The following is a 17,133-nucleotide window of genomic DNA, read 5'->3' on the forward strand; positions in this document are numbered from 1 at the left end:
ACAGCTGGAGTCGGATTTCCCGAGGCATTCTCATAGACGTCTCGGGAGGACAAGGGTTTAAAGTAGGGTGACTACTAATTAGGCCTATATTTTAAAATATTTTTAAAAAATTAAAAATTTTATTGCGATTTCCGACCCCCCTAATTAATTAAATTTATATAAAATAAAATATATTAATTAAAAGAATTTAAACACTATTGGAGGTCGTTTTTGACATCAGAAAGCAGCTTTAAATAACTTTACCGAAGTCAAATCCGTGCACTTCAACTTAGGAACCATGAAATAAATTTGATAAAAAACTCCCATTTTAATTTTCACCACTAGTCTGCTGAAAATAATTTCCAGTAGTGAGAAGAAAGCATTTTTGCATCTTACAATTTCATGTGAGTAGGTCAGTATTGAGTGTGCAATGTCAGTTTTGTATTTGATTTCATAAAAAACCAGTAGCAAAGTACTCTATTTGAATGTGGTATGATCAATTCCTGTGAACAGGCTGTTTTTGTAAGGGTAAATTGTCTGACAGAGCCAGTTTCTGAGGCCAGTGTGGAGAGAATTGGAAAGTGTTTTCAGCATTGCTCTCAAAAGTCTACAGTGAGAGTGAGCCAGAAGCTTGAAATTTCCAAAACAACTATGTGGAGTGTTTTGCATTAAGCATCTAAAAATGTGTCCTTATTGAGTACAGTTTCTGCAGCACCTTACACTAGCAGACCTTTACAGAGTGACAAAGGGAGCTCACATTAACCTACTCTCTGGTATTCCCGACATATCTCAGGTTGTGACCTAATGATCTTGACCTGTGGACTCAAGATATCTCATCTCAGCATCAAAACGTTTTTGAAACTAGATGTCGCTAGCCGTTATAAGTTTTATATTAAAAGTAACTTCTGAAATAAATTTTTTTTTTGTTTTTACATTTATTAATATATCTATTTTGTTTGTGCAAAATAAAAAAATAATTTCAGATGATATGATTATTTTTCAAAATGTGTAATTTTCGTTAGGCTTAACATTAACAAAAATTCAACATGGCACGACACTCAACAGAAAAAAATTTTAACATGGGATAGGTTAAGTATCTGTGACATCCAGCTTCATGTTACCTATTAACAATTAAACTTGGACAATTCCATTAGATGTGTGAGAAATAACATCTTGTTTTGAAAATTTATGAAATGTATGTAACAATGTAAAATCGTTCTGATCATTTTGAAACACCCTGTATAATGATATCAGTATTTAAATTTATAATACAAGAAATGAACAAGGATTTAAAAATTTGCCCTCTACTGATTCAATAAAATAAAATATTAATTTTTGCAGGAAACATAATTTATTATAGATCAATTATCCAAAATTCAATTAAAGAACTTGGACTCTAATATAAAAAAAAGTCATAAAAAATATTGAAGTCTGAGATTATCATGTTGCATATGACTAATATTTAATCCATCAAGATTGTGCTGCATCATAAATTTATCATTGGCTTTAAATAAAAAAAAAATATTTAGTGATAGTCATATTATTAAACACATCATAGTGATTGTAAATATTATTTGAAATAAAAATAATAATAATTTATTTAAATTTATTTTCTTAAGGAATCTGTATCAAACTAAAAGATGCCAAATGGGCACTAGCAGTGGAATCGTGTTTGAAGAGTCTTGTTTTTGCATTCTGTTGTGATAATCATAAAGATGAACGCACCCTTCAACAGTTAATAAGGATGACATGTAATTTTGATGAACGTAAGCCATCCATCATAGTTAGTAAATTTCATCGTCAGGTAAATTGTGTTTACTTTTTGTATTTTAGTCAAATTAATTAACTGTAAAGAACAGAGTCAATAATTAAAACTTTAAAAATGAAGCAATCCAGATAGTTTTAGTATTTCTGTTTATATCTAGAATTTCAATTAAAAATAGCATAATTTTTTTTTATTAATATGTGAGTAGAACTGGATATACACCAAAACTAATAAAATAAACACCAGGTAATTTAGAATTTGAACATCCTTAAATTTGTAGAACATCAGGTTAGGAATTTAAAATAAGTAGAATGAACATACTATTGCTTATTTTTAAAAATGTCTACAGAACAGTATGTGCCAATTTTTAAAATATGCACATATATCAATCATATGTTGCATAAAGACATATATCCATATTAAGCAACACAACGTATAAAGATCAAAGATATAAAATAAATACCATTACAAACACATAAATATAACAAGTTATTATACAAATCAGAATTCTGTGATTAATGCTGCACTACTGATGTAATTTGAATTGGTGAGATGTGCTAATTTATTTCAAGAAATTTTGTAACACAATCTACATGATAGGAGAAGTTTTCAATATCCTTGTAATCAATTACAGATTTCAAAATCTGCAGCTTCTCCATGCCTTTAATATTGGAGATGTCATGTACTGCTTTGATAACCTTGATTTCTTCCCAATCTATTTTAACCACTTGAGGTGTTTTGCATGTGGGTTAGTAAGGATAATTTGAGCTCTGGTGAAGTCTGCCATAATATCAGGGTCTGTCGCATATTTGGAGAGTGCAGTGGTACTCCTATTATGCTGTATATCTGATTTATGCTCATATATCCTAACCCCCATTGAATACTTAGTAGACCCAATTTACACCATTTCTCTATCCCATATGTTGTCTGATAGGGATGCTATAGTCTATTGGGATTAGGAGGTCTTTTCTGTTATGAAGTAGGCTGAATATAGAGGGGCATCTCCTGTATGTAATACTGACCTGTCGTTTCTTGTCAATTGTGGTGTGTAATGATTTTAAATGTGGGTTAAAGTGAGAGAGATCCTCTCCATATCCTTTTCCTGTTTATCTCTCAACATTTCCATCAAAATGGTGGATCCTGCCTGTGCACATCTGTGCCATTCACACACACTTTGTATAAGGTTGGTGTAACCATGTGATCTGGCTACCTGTTATATAAGCCTTAATTCCTCTGCTTAGCACTTGTGGGGTAGAAGAATATGTGAATGCTTTTCTAAGCTCTGAAGGTTGCCATCTTGTATGGAAATGGATCACATGATCCAATCAGGATATATGTGGAGATTGTACATGGTTTACAATGAACAGATGTGTATATGTCTGACCCCTCAACCCTAATATCTACATGTAAGAAGTGGACCCAAGCAGGGCTGTGCTGTTTCACCTCAAGGAACAGCCCTTATGGATTGTCATTCATTGCATCAACAAATTGCATCAAATTCAGTGTTGTCCTCCAGAAAATGCTGATGTCTTCAATATATCTCTTGTATAGGACGATGTTATGGAGGAAGTGGGAGGGTCCCACTTTCCAATTGTCTGATGACCAATTCACAGATGTCCCCAGAAACTGGAAACCATTGCCCATGAGGCCCCCTTTACTTTGAGTGTATACAACCCCATTAAACTGAATACAGAACTAAAACACATTAAGTGCCAACTCTAGTACTTGCTGGTGCATTGCTCTATCCTCCGTTCTTGTACACAGGAAGAGTCTGAGAGCATAGAAACAAGGGGTTGCTCAATGGAGGGGTATAAAGACCAAAAGTCAACAGTGTAATGTACTTGGGGAGGCAATCCCTTTGAACTGCTCTGACAGTTCTACTGCACTGGAAATGGCAAATGGATACCCATACAGGTGTGGAGTAAGCAGGGTATGTCTGGCTTTCTCCAAACGTGTAAGTGCTCTAGCCTTGTCAACCATTGAACAGAGCTGTTGCCCTTGCTTGTGTGTCTTGGAAAATGCAAATAATTTAGGGACATCTGGTGAATCCATGACAATGCTACCCATAGCTAGGCTGCTTGCCAACTTTGTATTGGCAAAATGCTTAACTCTAGATAGCAACTTATCTATCCAGCCCTCCTTTACCTCTGTACATTGGGTCACATTGACATATTCATGAAGGTGCCTCTCATATGTTTCATATTTTATAAGAACATATGACCATCCATATATAATATTCTTTTTGCCTATTGGAAAAGCCCAGCAAAAGGATCTCCAAATTCGGGATGGATGATCTTACACCATCACTCGTGGGAGGTGGAGGAGCGAACATTGGTCCAAATCGCTTCCTTGACAAATCCCAGCAGTTGTAAGTCATCCCACACAACAAATGGACATTTGTTTGCTGTTTTCCTGTTGTTTGCAGCTCCTGGGCAATTGAACACTCAGAAGCCATTGTAGTTTCTTGTTGTAATGCTTCTTCATGTTGCCTATCAGTCTATCTTATATGTTGATAAGTTTGGCATTCTCCACTGCTAAGATCCTCAGGTCTCATTGGAACAAAGAATTCTCAATGTCTATAAGCCACGCCAAGTTAGAATAGACCAATTTCCTAGACCCCCTAATGGCCCTGTTCATGCAAATCCATCTCACCTTGTTAAGAAGTTCATTTCCAGGCAGCAGGTGAATGCAAAACAGCGACATGGAGAACACCTCATTTCTTTTACAAACCAATAAAACATCCATTCTTGCTCTGGTCTTAGGCTTAACACCACCTTACGATAAACTCTAGTTGGCATTGCTGAAGAATACATATCTGCATACCACACCAGGATAATGATAAAATTTTATTGTTATCCTGGTATGCAGATACATTTCATTTAGTATAACAAGTGATAAGTAATGTCATCTCTGTATCTAGTTTAGAAGCATATTTCCTAGCTATACATCAGTAAGAAAGAACTCTTTAATAAAAAGTAAAATACATCTGAATACGAGTCCAATTTTGCTTGCCATTTTCAATGTATTTTATTTTTTATTAAATTGTAATTCTGCCAGCCCTTTTCTACAAAGAAATATTATATTTTCAATTGTGTTGGGATTGTCACCTGTGGACATTTTAAACTGTTTTACATATTTGTGCAGAGGCATAGCCTCTAAAGGAAGATTGTCTCTGCAGTGGAAATAGTTGTTTCTGGTGATTGGACATGACAAGCAAAATTGGACTCGTATCCAGATGTATTTTACTTTTTATTAAATTGTAATTCTGCCAGCCATTTTCTACAAAGAAAGAAAGAACTCTTTAATGTTGTTATAACAAGCTCACAAAGTGTGCCAGAAAGCAGGCTGTCCATAGATATACTCTGTGCCTGTGTGTAATTCAAGTTGTTGAACCCGAAAAAAGAACAACATACCAGGTGAACAACATATCAATTCGAGAATCTGCTGGTGGTACCATTGTGCATTTATAATGTGTGCAATCAGAAGTTCCTTATATGGCAAAAACATATTTGTAACCTTATATAGGATATCTTATAAATAGTAAACACCTATGATTTGTTGATTATTACATTAAAATAGAAATTGTAATATTTATTTGAAGCATACAGACTAGAAATTATTTGTAAAAATAATTTATAATCATTGGCATATGATTATCTTTCACATCTTGATAGTGACAAATTCAAGACCACCATATTTTATAATTTTCACGAAAGTTTATTCTGAGAGATCACAAATTGCAATGCAGATGTTGTCCTTGAGGAAGCCTGGAGGAAAAAATCAGGAACCAAGAAATCTTGGAGGCCAATAATGTTTCCATTCCAGGCCTCAGTGTCACTCACTTTTCTCACTTGTATTCACTTTTTTGAAGTATCCTCATTTTCTCACCTTTCGGGTCATTTTCTCACTTTTCTCACTTTTTTAGTCATTTTCATGTGATCAATTAAGATGTGGGACCAATCAAAAATAATTTTAAAGCCAAACAATCTGCCAAATTATCAGACTATCAGACTAGAATTTTCTGGAAGAAAATACTAGGCCCTGGGTGGGACTCAAAATTGCAACTTCCGCTTAGTGTCGTTAGGTTAAAGGAAACAAAAATTCCTTTCATGTATGTAGGTCTTTCATGCACTTAAAAAATCCCTCTCATTTCAAATTCAGAAGTCAAAATTGAGCCAATATCAATTAAAGTTATGTACTCATGCCATATTGTCATTATTAGCCAAAATCTAGTTTTTCAGAGTTGATTTCTATCTATGGGGATTAAAAATAAGTATTTTAAGCATCCCTATGTTTTTGACTCTACATTTTTAAGCATCCCTATATTCCTAAATGTATGTGTAAATTGACTACAAGTATAATTATTCTGTGTAGTAAGTGTTATTTTCATAAAACTTTATTTGTGAAATATCCATTTTTTAATCCCTTCTCTTGTGCCGATTATAAGTGCACATTAATTGAGACTAAAAAAGTAAACAAAAACGTAAATTCATATTTATACATGGAATCTTTTAATTTATTTGGTAAATTTTAAGTCTTGTAAAAAGTAAAACACGTGATTGCTGGCGGGAAAAATTTTCACACACTTCCCAAAAGGTTAACAATGTTGTAACGATGTTGCTTTTTATTCATCTGCAGGAAAAAGTTCCTTGTTATTTATGAAATCATTAATAAAACATTATTTTACTTATACTATTTGAAATCTGTTTATTTCAGATTTATTAATTTATTTTGAAATCAATATTTACATGTCTTGAAGCATTAAAAAGTTTCTTATCATAATAGATGCCCCAGTGTAGCCAAATTAGTGAACAGGGATTTTCAATTTCATGCTGTGCACTTCCTGATAAAGCATCAATGTCGGAAAGAGTGCTTAAACCAGAAAAAAGTAGAAGAAAGTGAAATACATGTGACAGGCCAAGTTTTGTTAAAAACAGCAAAGAAAAAAAATTGGAGAAGGCCATTAACAGCAAGAACATGAATGAATGTAATGCTTATTAATGTTAAAAGTGTTCAAAAGCAAGAAGAACCAAAAAAGAAAGAAGTTGAAAACATCCAGAATAATCAGAATGAAAGAACATCATTTTTCATTACTGATTATTTACAGATACCAAAGACTTTTTAAGTATTTATGGTTTACTGGAAATACAGTAGCTTCTTGTTATATCGCGCTTGTCGGGAGACAAAGAAAAATGCGCAATATAACTGAGTATTAAAAATTCTGGGCTTATACTAAACAGATTATACATGCTATTCAATCTCTATTCTCTATTTTTTTATCAGCAAGTGTCTTTGATATAAAATAAGCTTAGTTTTTCAATACCAAACTTTTTTCTTGGATACAATTGTACCCAGCAAAAATAAACAAATAACGTAACCAACACCTTATTGTTTGCTGAGGGAGTTTTATTAAAAACGAACGTTTTCGATCCAGTTAACGGATCATCATCAGGCTAGAATATACGAAAATGGAATACATCATAAATGGAACAATAAGTTCAAAAATTCAAAAATATCAATAAACTGATAACATATCAATTAATAAGAATAAAAAATAAATTGTAAACGTTACCAAATAATAAATAATATACTACAAAGACTAAACATTAATACGATCTATCTTAGCTAAATAGAAGCTACTAAGTTTCCTTTAAATCAAATAAATATCATATTTCAGTTGATGCGCTACTTGTAAGCTTTTCAACGGCAAATTTCCAAGCTGAGGGAAGACCTTCCACATCCCTAGCATTAATGCATCCGTCTTTAAGTTTGCTCCTGTATATCTCATTTTTTCGGCCATCCGAATATCATATCAACTGAAATATGATATTTATTTGATTTAAAGGAAACTTAGTAGCTTCTATTTAGCTAAGATAGATCGTATTAATGTTTAGTCTTTGTAGTATATTATTTATTATTTGGTATCGTTTACAATTTTTTATTCTTATTAATTGATATGTTATCAGTTTATTGATATTTTTGAATTTTTGAACTTATTGTTCCATTTATGATGTATTCTATTATTCTAGCCTGATGATGATCCGTTAACTGGATCGAAAACGTTCGTTTTTAATAAAACTCCCTCGGCAAACAATAAGGTGTTGGTTACGTTATTTGTTTATTCTTGGTTATATTGTATTAATTGACGTTTACGTTAACATTGATATCACCAATGCACATTTAGCATTATTTCTTTAACAATGACATGTAAAGACAAATACTGTCGATATAAAAACAAAATATCAGTTACGATTTTATTATACAGTATTTAATAAGTAATTTATTTTCACAATAAATCGCTTGTTAAAAATTCGTGTAATATGTTTTTCAGTAAAAATTATAAATGCTGTAATTGAAAATTTAAAAAAATAAATATTGAATACTAGCTGCAAGGACCTGCTTCGCTGGGTTTTTATTTGTATGTAATATAGTTTTATATATATATATATATATATAAAAGACTGTTTTTGTAAGTAATCTAGAATCTAGCTGCAAGGACCCGCTTCGCTGGGCAAAAAGTAACGATAGTGAAGATTAAGATAATTACATTATAGCTAATCTTACCCGTTTTCACAGAATGCAAGAATTAGGTCTCCCGTTTCGAGACTAATTAGAGAATTTTTACGTTTAGTCAAACGAACAAATTTCAACGTTTCTGGAACATTTTCAATTGTTCTATAATCGAACCAATTCGGATTTTATGTTCGAATTTAATTCGAACAAATTCGAAAAAATCGAACAAAACATTCGAAATAGAAAGCCACTTTCAACTACTTTTAGCCTCATATCTCCCGCACCCATATAGCTATCGAGACGCAACCACCCCTATGCACGAATGGAGACTTGGGCTACCACCACATACAAACACCATTCACATGCGATGTGTAGTTTTGGCGAAAAAGTGATACACGTCCATTTATATATATAGATATAATAGAACATCAAAATTTATAAAATTACACAGAGTAAAAATTCTCTAAAAAGCAGAATAAAGTTACTACTGTATAAAAACTTTCCATTTAAAATTAAAGAAATCTTTTTCTTACACATTATGAGGTGAATTCAAAATTTCACACCTTTATGTGAATTGACGCAATACCATCAATTTTTATAAAGGTGTGAAATTTCGGATTGACAGAAACTTGTAAATGAGGAGACAGTACTTAAAAATAACAAATAAGCAATTTTCAATATCAAAAAGAAACAAATGACAATTGGCATGCCTACCTGTTTTGCATATTTAGATCTTGATGAATTTATTGTTTCACCTTCAGTAGTAGTTTCAAGGACAATGGTAGAAATATGAATACTGTATTTTGTTGCAAATAGAAATTCAATGGAAATTAGTATTTTAAAATTTGGAGAACCAAAAAAAAAAAAAAAAATGCAATATATCTGAATCTGCAATATAATGAGTGACTACTGTATTACAGTATATACAGAAATTTTTTAAATGTATTTAATCATAACAGAATAAAAAGAGAAAAAAACAACTTTTACTGCTTTTTTGCTGAGATTTTGCCTTCCATGCTTTCACTTTGTTTTGTCACTATTACACTCACTGTTTTTGTATTTCAACTCACTTTTCTCACTTTTTCAGAGAGAAAATGGCACTCCAAGGTCTGCCATTCCATGACATCACATGATTTGGAAACATCCATTGAAGAAATTTTTTGCATTCTTGGCAGAAATTGCTTCAAGATTCATGTTTGATTTTAAAAGTTACAGCAGCAACCTGCAACACAAAACAAGGACATAATTAGATAACACTCATTTTTATCCTTACTTCAAATGGGTTTACTACTTTTGGGACACTCTGAATAAGGATACAGAGAGTCAAAGTCCAGAACTGTAACATATTCTTTTGTAATGTTAGCTCTCTACTTAGCACAATTGTGTCGCTGTCACCTAATGATTCATAAAGTGACACAGTCACTGTCCTACGTGCTTTCACACTTCATACGAAATGAAAGGCAATTTGCAATGAGTATGGGAATTTTTTTAAATGGCAGCAAAACTTTCAAGTTTAAGTTTAAAAATATAAATCTTTACAAATATACATGTTACTGTAAAAGTCCGTATATTGGTAAATCCCAGGTTTTACTTGTAAATTTTTGGATTTACCAACATGAGTTGGTAAATGTAAGGATTTTTATAAAGTGAGATGATTTTCCGGGCTTTTACCATTAGAATTTTTTACATGCTAGGTTTTACTAAAGACTGTTAGTAAATGTTGGTTTTGGAAATAAAACTATGAATATTTTAATAAACATTTATTGCAATTATTATAAATAGTCAACTTACTAACATACTATTTATTAATAACAAGTGAAACAGTTTAAAAATACTTTTTAGCATAACAAAAATTAAATTATCTTGTTAAAAATAATATAATAGCCTATGTTGGCTAAGCTAATCAATAATCACAGTATTTTTTCTAATCATTTGATATTCATTGTCATTTAATAAAAGTAAAAAAAGGATTTTACTTGTTACTACGTGGAGAGCTATCATGGCATTTAGAATTACAAAGTAATCATGATGGCTTGCAAGCGCATTACTTCATTATGCATTTTTTTTAGGCAGTTGCATTTCTTGAAATCTTGTCTTCCGGTCAAAGACAATTTTGCGACAACTTCTCAAAGACTCACTTCTTTATCTTTAACAACTTCTTCTAGCTTGATAAAGTCTTCAGGGTATGAGGTAAATTGATTTTGTGTATAAAGCTGCTTTAGTACTCCAACTCGTAAAACTCGTTGTCCTTTACATCTACTATGACTGCAATAATGCTTTTCGGGTCGGTTTTAGCTTTGTCAATTTCAGACACTTTCAGTCTTACATTTTGGCCAATTTTCACATTTGGATATTTATCAACAGACGTGACTTTCATTTTTTTCAGCTTGTTTCTCCAAACTCAATTTTGCATTGTTTCTTATAGTCACTACAGATTCTATCGTTTTTGGTTTTGGCTCTATAGTTACAAGAACTTCCTGAGACTCAATCGTGTTTTATGTCTCTGAATTGTTACATTGGAATCATCGGTTATTTGCTTCGCCTTCATCTTTTCAGTAATAATCATTTCATCTTCTTGTGTTTTATCGTTGACAGTGCTATTGTCTATATCCCCTTCTGACTCATTTTCAACAATACTTTCTTCCTTGTCCTGTTTGATTGCATTTTCGATGTCATTATTTTGTTCCATATTGTCATGTGAATGCAACAACTTCTCTAAATCTTCTTCAGATCTTATAACTCTAATCATATCACTAGGGATTGCTGAAGTTGCAAGGCCCATTTTCATTGGACTATCAAACATTGCTTCATTGGGGGAACATTTGATTCCCTTGTGATATGCTTTTTCTTTTTCATTGCCTGGATGAATCTTAAATCCTCTGACCACTTTGATAACTGATTGGTTTCCATCCATGTGCTCAACATATTTTCTATGTCTTGATTAGCACGCTTCACTGATCCTTGACTTTGGCTATGTCTTGCCTTTCCATGTACGATTTTTACATCTGGCCACATGGAGCATAAACTCTCAATAACTTGGTTAGAGAATTCTCAACCATTATCGGAATGAAGGATGCTTGGCACTCCAAAAGTGGTGAAAATATCCAAAAGATGGTATGCAACTTCTATGGCACATTTGGTTTGAAATGCACGAAGGATCACAGATTTGGTAAGATGGTCTTGGTAAACTAAAATGAATTTATAATTTCCATCTGGAGTAGTTTGTAGATCTATTAGATCAACCTGACAGCATGAGTTCATTTCACTGTGAAGTATAGGTCTGATGACAATGCCCTTTTTTAAAGCCTTCGGTTTCTTTTGGCAAGGTTGACATAACTTCATATATGTCATAGTAGCCTCAACTGTTACATCTTTATACTTGCGGTTACATTCCTTAAGCATCTGTGTCCTTCCACCATTGCCAACAGCAACATGCGTTTCTTCAAGAATCACATACACTGAACCAATTTACAGTGTGGTACGATAAACAACGAAAAAATAATGAAAAACAAAACCCCTTCTGGGCTCTTCATCAGGTTCCTACAGTTTTAGCTCGTAAATTCGAATAACGAATGTCGTTAAATTAAGTTCGATCTTCAGTTCAAATTGTTCTTTTAAACTTATACGATGCGCATGCGTGCCGAGTCTGCCTACTATATAACGGGCAGCTAAATCGTGTTGTGAATCAACTCTTGCCAGGCCATCAACAAAAGCATCTCCTCTTTAAAATTTATGCACATAGTTTCAATAGAGGCTTTAAAGATGTGCATTGCCTCTAACCATTTGAGATGATCATTGGGAGGTGTGCCTAGGAGGAGATTGGCCTGAGTAAAGTTGGCAACTATTTCTGGGTCTGTTACGTATGTTGCGAGAGCCGTGTTGATTCTCCCGTGATGAATATCTGCCTGATGTTCTTGCATTCTGATGCCTACGGACCTTTTAGTAGAGCCTATATATACTAAATCCCTATTGAATCTGTTGTCTCTCAAAGGGACACTATAGAATCTGGGTCATCTGCTGGGGTTAGGAGGGTCCTTCCCATTATTTAAAATGTTAAAAATGGTGGGACACCTCCTATATGCAATACTTATTTTGCGCTTCCTGGTGATCTTAGCATATATAGATCTTAGGTATGGGTTATATGTGACAGGGATCCGTTCTATGTCTTCCAGTTGGTTATCATTGTGTTGGTCCACAAGCCGTGCTCTGTCTGCATATATCTGGCTATAATGCTGCACCATCTTACGTATAACTTTGCTATACCCATGTTCTGTGACTACTTGCTGTATAGATGCTAGCTCCCTATCTTGAGCCTGGATGTTAGAAGAATGTGTGAAGGCTCTTCTGATAAGGCTTTAAATATTTATATCTAGGAAATGGACCTCAGTGGGGTCAGATTGTTCTAATTCTAGTGTCAACCCGTATGGGTTATTATTAAAAGAATCTACTAAGGCTGTTATATCAGGCACAATTTTCCAAAGAATAATAATGTCGTCAATACAAAACAAATTCACTATTTATCACACTGGAATGACTAAAAAATTTACAGACCTGAACCATTTACGGTGTGATCATGCAAAAGATCGCACCGTAAATGCAAAAGACGTTTGATATCCGTTAGACGTAACGTCTAACGGATATCGAACGTCTTTATAGAAACTGATTGGAACCTGAAGCAGAGCCCAGAAGGGGTTCGAAAACGTTTGTTTACCGATCTTTTGCATGATCACACCGTAAATGGTTCAGGTGTGTAAATTTTTTATGTCGTCAATATACCTCTTATACAGTGCGATGTTAGGGAGGAATTGTGGGAGGACTTTTTTCTCCAACTGCCGGACTACCATCTCGCATAGGTCCCCTGAAACCGGGCTGCCCATGGGGACCCCTCTGCCTTGTGTGTAGACCTCGCCATTGAACTGGAAGACAGAATTATAACACATCAGATGTGCCATCTTAAGAACCTGGTTGTGTAAAGTGTTATCCCCGACAAAGCTAAACAAAATGTCCCTAAGTGCACAGAAAGCTGGGGGGGAGCTCAATGGAAGGGTATAAGGACTTAAAGTCCAACACTGTTATGTATCGATAGGATGTGATCCCTTTCAATTGTGTTAGGAGCTCCACCGGGCTAGCAATGGTGTACGGGTAGTCCTCCAATTGTGGAGCAAGAAGGGTATGTACAGTCTTCTCTAACTTCTGTGTAGGCGCTCTAGCTTTGTCCATGACTGGGCGGAGTTGTTGGCCCAGTTTATGTGTTTTTGCGAAAGCAAACAATTTAGGGACGTCCGGGTAGTCAACTGTTAAGTTATCCAGTGCCAAGCGCTTAGCGAGACCGGAACCGGCGAAGGCCGGTTATGGTCTCGCTAAGTGCTTGGCACTGGAATGCAGCCTATTGATACCACACTCATCAGCCCTAGCGCAATGTGTGAGTGTTAAGTATTCCTGTAGGCCTCTTTCATAGGTGTCACGCTTCATGAGAACCATGGATTTAGTTTTGTCGGCCCTGACAAGAGTGATGTTGTTAAGTTTCATCCAACGCATCGTACGTCATAGCTTGTCTCTTAGATCCACTATCTCAGGTGACTCCTTGGAATTTTTTATTTTTAATGAGGCCATCCAACGATAGTATTCCTTTTGTCTATCTGATAGTTGTCGTACTAGAATTTCCAGATCAGGAATGAGGCTCTTTGTGTCCGCCTTCTTTGGGCGTAGTGCAAAGGCTGGTCCAAACTTGAGGACATCCACCACAAAACTCGGTAGGGTTAAGTTATCCCACACTGTAAATGGGAAGGAGGGTTGTTTGCGACTCCTGGGAACTTGGAAGCGTAAAATCCACTGAAACTTCTTCTGGTAATGCCTCTTGAGATTGATTCTAAGCCTATCCTGGATGTTGACTATCTTGGCATTCTCTTCTGATAGTATCCCCGGACCCAACTGGAACAAAGAATTTTCAATTTCCACCACTTTTGTTAACTTAGAATAGAGTTGTTTCCTGGTGCACTGAATGGCTCTGTTTAGACACATCATCCTCACTTTACCAAGGAGGGGTTCGCTCCCCGGGGAGGTGTATCCGGAAAAAAGACTAATTAAGACTAATTAAATTAATTCAATCCAGACTGGACGTCTGGATTAATTTATACAGGCGTTTAAAAAATCAACAATAATTCTACACTCTTTTCCCGCACCTCCTACGTGATTCAAGGCGCATATGCGTCGGCCTCTTTATGTGCGTCTTTTATATGTTACATGTGTTCTATATATTTTAAATTATGTCCCACGCTCTTATAATTTTTAATGTAAACTTGCACTTATGGCTCTAATTTGATCGGCTTCTATGCTGTCTATGTTAAGGCGCATGCGTGCCAAAAATTTTATACGTGTTTACAAAATGTTTTAATTTAAAGTCTAAAATTTACTTGTTCTTAATAGCCATTCTAATTGGCTCTTATGTTATGCATGTTAAGATGCACGTGCGCCAATTTTTCACATTTACAAAATAATTAATAGCCATTCTAATCGGTGTTTATTTGCTTTAAAACACATGCGCGCCAATTTTAAATGTTTTTAATTCTAAAATTTAAATCTTATTTGTAATAGTTATATTCCAAAAACGGCCAATATCATTAATGCTTAAATTTAAATGTTCTATTCGAATTCTCTACTCAATTTTGAATTGCCTGAAGACGACGTACATATTTACGTTGAAAGCGCTTGCAAGATTAAAATATTTCTTTTAATTCTAGTTAATGCCTCATAGTCTGAAGTTTTTGATGTTTTTGATTGAGTTAACTGTTGGCGTGACGTCCGAGCCGAGTATTTAATACATCTAACGAGAGGGCACCTAACGTTTCACTCTAGTGCCAAATTTATTTCTAATTTATAATCATTATATCCGGGCAGGGTGCCCCAAATTTGTTTCGTTGCATTAATTGGTGAGTTTTGCGTCTATTTTTGGCCTGCTCGTGCCTTTAGATTGTGCTCTTTTTTTTTTTTACTTAGCGTTATAACGAAGCCATAGGGGAAGCAGTTACTGAACCTCCCAGTGGTCCTGCCTGTGAGTAGCCCCTAGTGGGCGAAACTAATCAGTAACTGCGACAAGTTGAACACGTTTGAACAGTCCTTTTAAGGACTATGGCCAAAAGGCCTAAAGTCTCTGAGACAGACGACGAGACATCCTCCCAAGAGATGGAGGTGTCTCTGCAGCTCGAAAGAGTGATGTTTGCGGAAAGTGTCCGTGACGAGATACAAGAGTACATGTCAATGAACAGCACATGTAAGATGATGTCAAAGCATGCAGTGTTCATCTACGAGAAAATTGAAAAGATCATCTACATAATAAGGAAAAGTGAAGAAGATCCACTTAGAAATGTAATGGACTCTATTAACACAAAACTTGACAAGGTCCTTTCTACGACAGTACCTGTACAAAGTTATGCTCAAGCAGTAGCTAAGAAGATGAAACAGCAGCCCAAGGAGATAATATTGGTGGAGCCGGAGCGGGAGGGTGAAGACCCAGAAAGAACTAAAGATAGATTAAAGAAGAACGTGAATCCAAGACAGTTGGGAGTGGGAATTCAGACTGTAAGAAAATTGAGAAGAGGTGGTATCGCAATAGAAGTTGGTACTGAGGAAGAAAAGAAGAAGTTAAGAAGAGAGATAGAAGAAAAGACTGGCCTGAAGACTAGAGAGCCAGTGAAGAGAAGACCTCGGATAGTTATCTATGGAGTATCTAAGGACGCTTCAAAAGAAGAAGTAGAGGAATGCTTATTTGAACAGAATGACATATTGAACTGTAATCTAGATATTGAAGACTATAAAAAAGAAGTAGAATTGAAATTTAAGTATGGAAATAGACAAAAACTGACAGTAAATTGGGTAGCAGAGGTTAGCCCAAGAGTGCGCCAAGTATTGTTGCCAAAAAAGAAAATTAATCTGGGATGGTCCAGATGTGGCATAGAAGAATATATAAACGTTACACAATGTTACAAATGCTGTAAGCTGGGACATATTGCTAAGAATTGCGAAGAGAAAGACATTGTCTGCAGCCAATGCGGACAACAACATAGATTTAAAGATTGCCCGAATAAAGGACGTGCCGATTGCTGTAACTGTAGGAGGGAGAAGTTGAAGGATACATGCCATAATGCGTGCGACAAAAAGTGTCCCCTAATTCAGAAAGTGAGAAGAATGATAATAGCCAAAATAGATTATGGCTCTAACTGATCTAGAAGAGCTTCAAACGATTAAATATATACTATACTATACTATACTATATGATCATTGTGAGACGCCGAAGACATTGATAATAGTGAACAATAAAAATATACCAGTTGTATACTACACGCAATGGAGCAATAGTAGAATGACGTGTATAGAAGTTGGACGTGGAAACAATAGTGTCTTATTGATAAGTATCTATTGCCCAATAACAGAGGACTTAGGTCCCCTTTTAAGTGAACTAGATGAATTGATTGGACATTTCAAACATAAAAACATAGTTATAGGAGGTGACTTGAATGCCCACTCACAGTTGTGGGGCGATCCCAACGACGATGGGCGAGCAGAACTGTTGTTGGATTTTGCCAGCTCTAATGAGATGCACATATTAAATGATCCTGAATCACAGCCAACCTTTGAAGGGCCAACAGGCCGCAGCTGGATTGATATCACAATGTGCAATAACAGAGCACTTAGACTAGTTCAAGGCTGGGCTGTTTCTCCAATTTCAAGTCTCAGTGACCATAACTATATCTTCATGACAATCAGACAAAGTGGATGGACTGCAGAAGATGATATGACACATTATGCTATCAACAGAGCAGATTGGAAGCTCTTTCAGGAAAAACTGGAAAGAGCTATGGAAAACATAAGCTTGAATG

General features: G+C 34.9%; 2 protein-coding genes across 2 annotated transcripts in view; both read left to right on the forward strand.

Annotated features, from left to right (window-relative positions):
- LOC111639154 (structural maintenance of chromosomes protein 6-like) overlaps nt 1-17,133 on the forward strand; it is a 138,302-nt gene that overhangs the window by 116,474 nt on the left and 4,695 nt on the right. The window contains exon 15 of the mRNA XM_023384956.1: nt 1,599-1,783. Coding sequence (XP_023240724.1) covers nt 1,599-1,783 — 185 coding nt within the window. The remainder of the gene's footprint in view (nt 1-1,598; nt 1,784-17,133) is intronic.
- LOC111639152 lies at nt 13,642-17,072 on the forward strand. The gene has a single exon (XM_023384944.1). The coding sequence runs from the start codon at nt 15,386-15,388 to the stop codon at nt 16,475-16,477; it is 1,092 nt and encodes a 363-aa protein (XP_023240712.1). The 5' UTR covers nt 13,642-15,385; the 3' UTR covers nt 16,478-17,072.

This window comes from Centruroides sculpturatus, unplaced genomic scaffold, assembly GCF_000671375.1.
Source record: "Centruroides sculpturatus isolate CEXI.00-Female unplaced genomic scaffold, Cexi_2.0 scaffold1024, whole genome shotgun sequence".
Taxonomy (NCBI): domain Eukaryota; kingdom Metazoa; phylum Arthropoda; class Arachnida; order Scorpiones; family Buthidae; genus Centruroides; species Centruroides sculpturatus.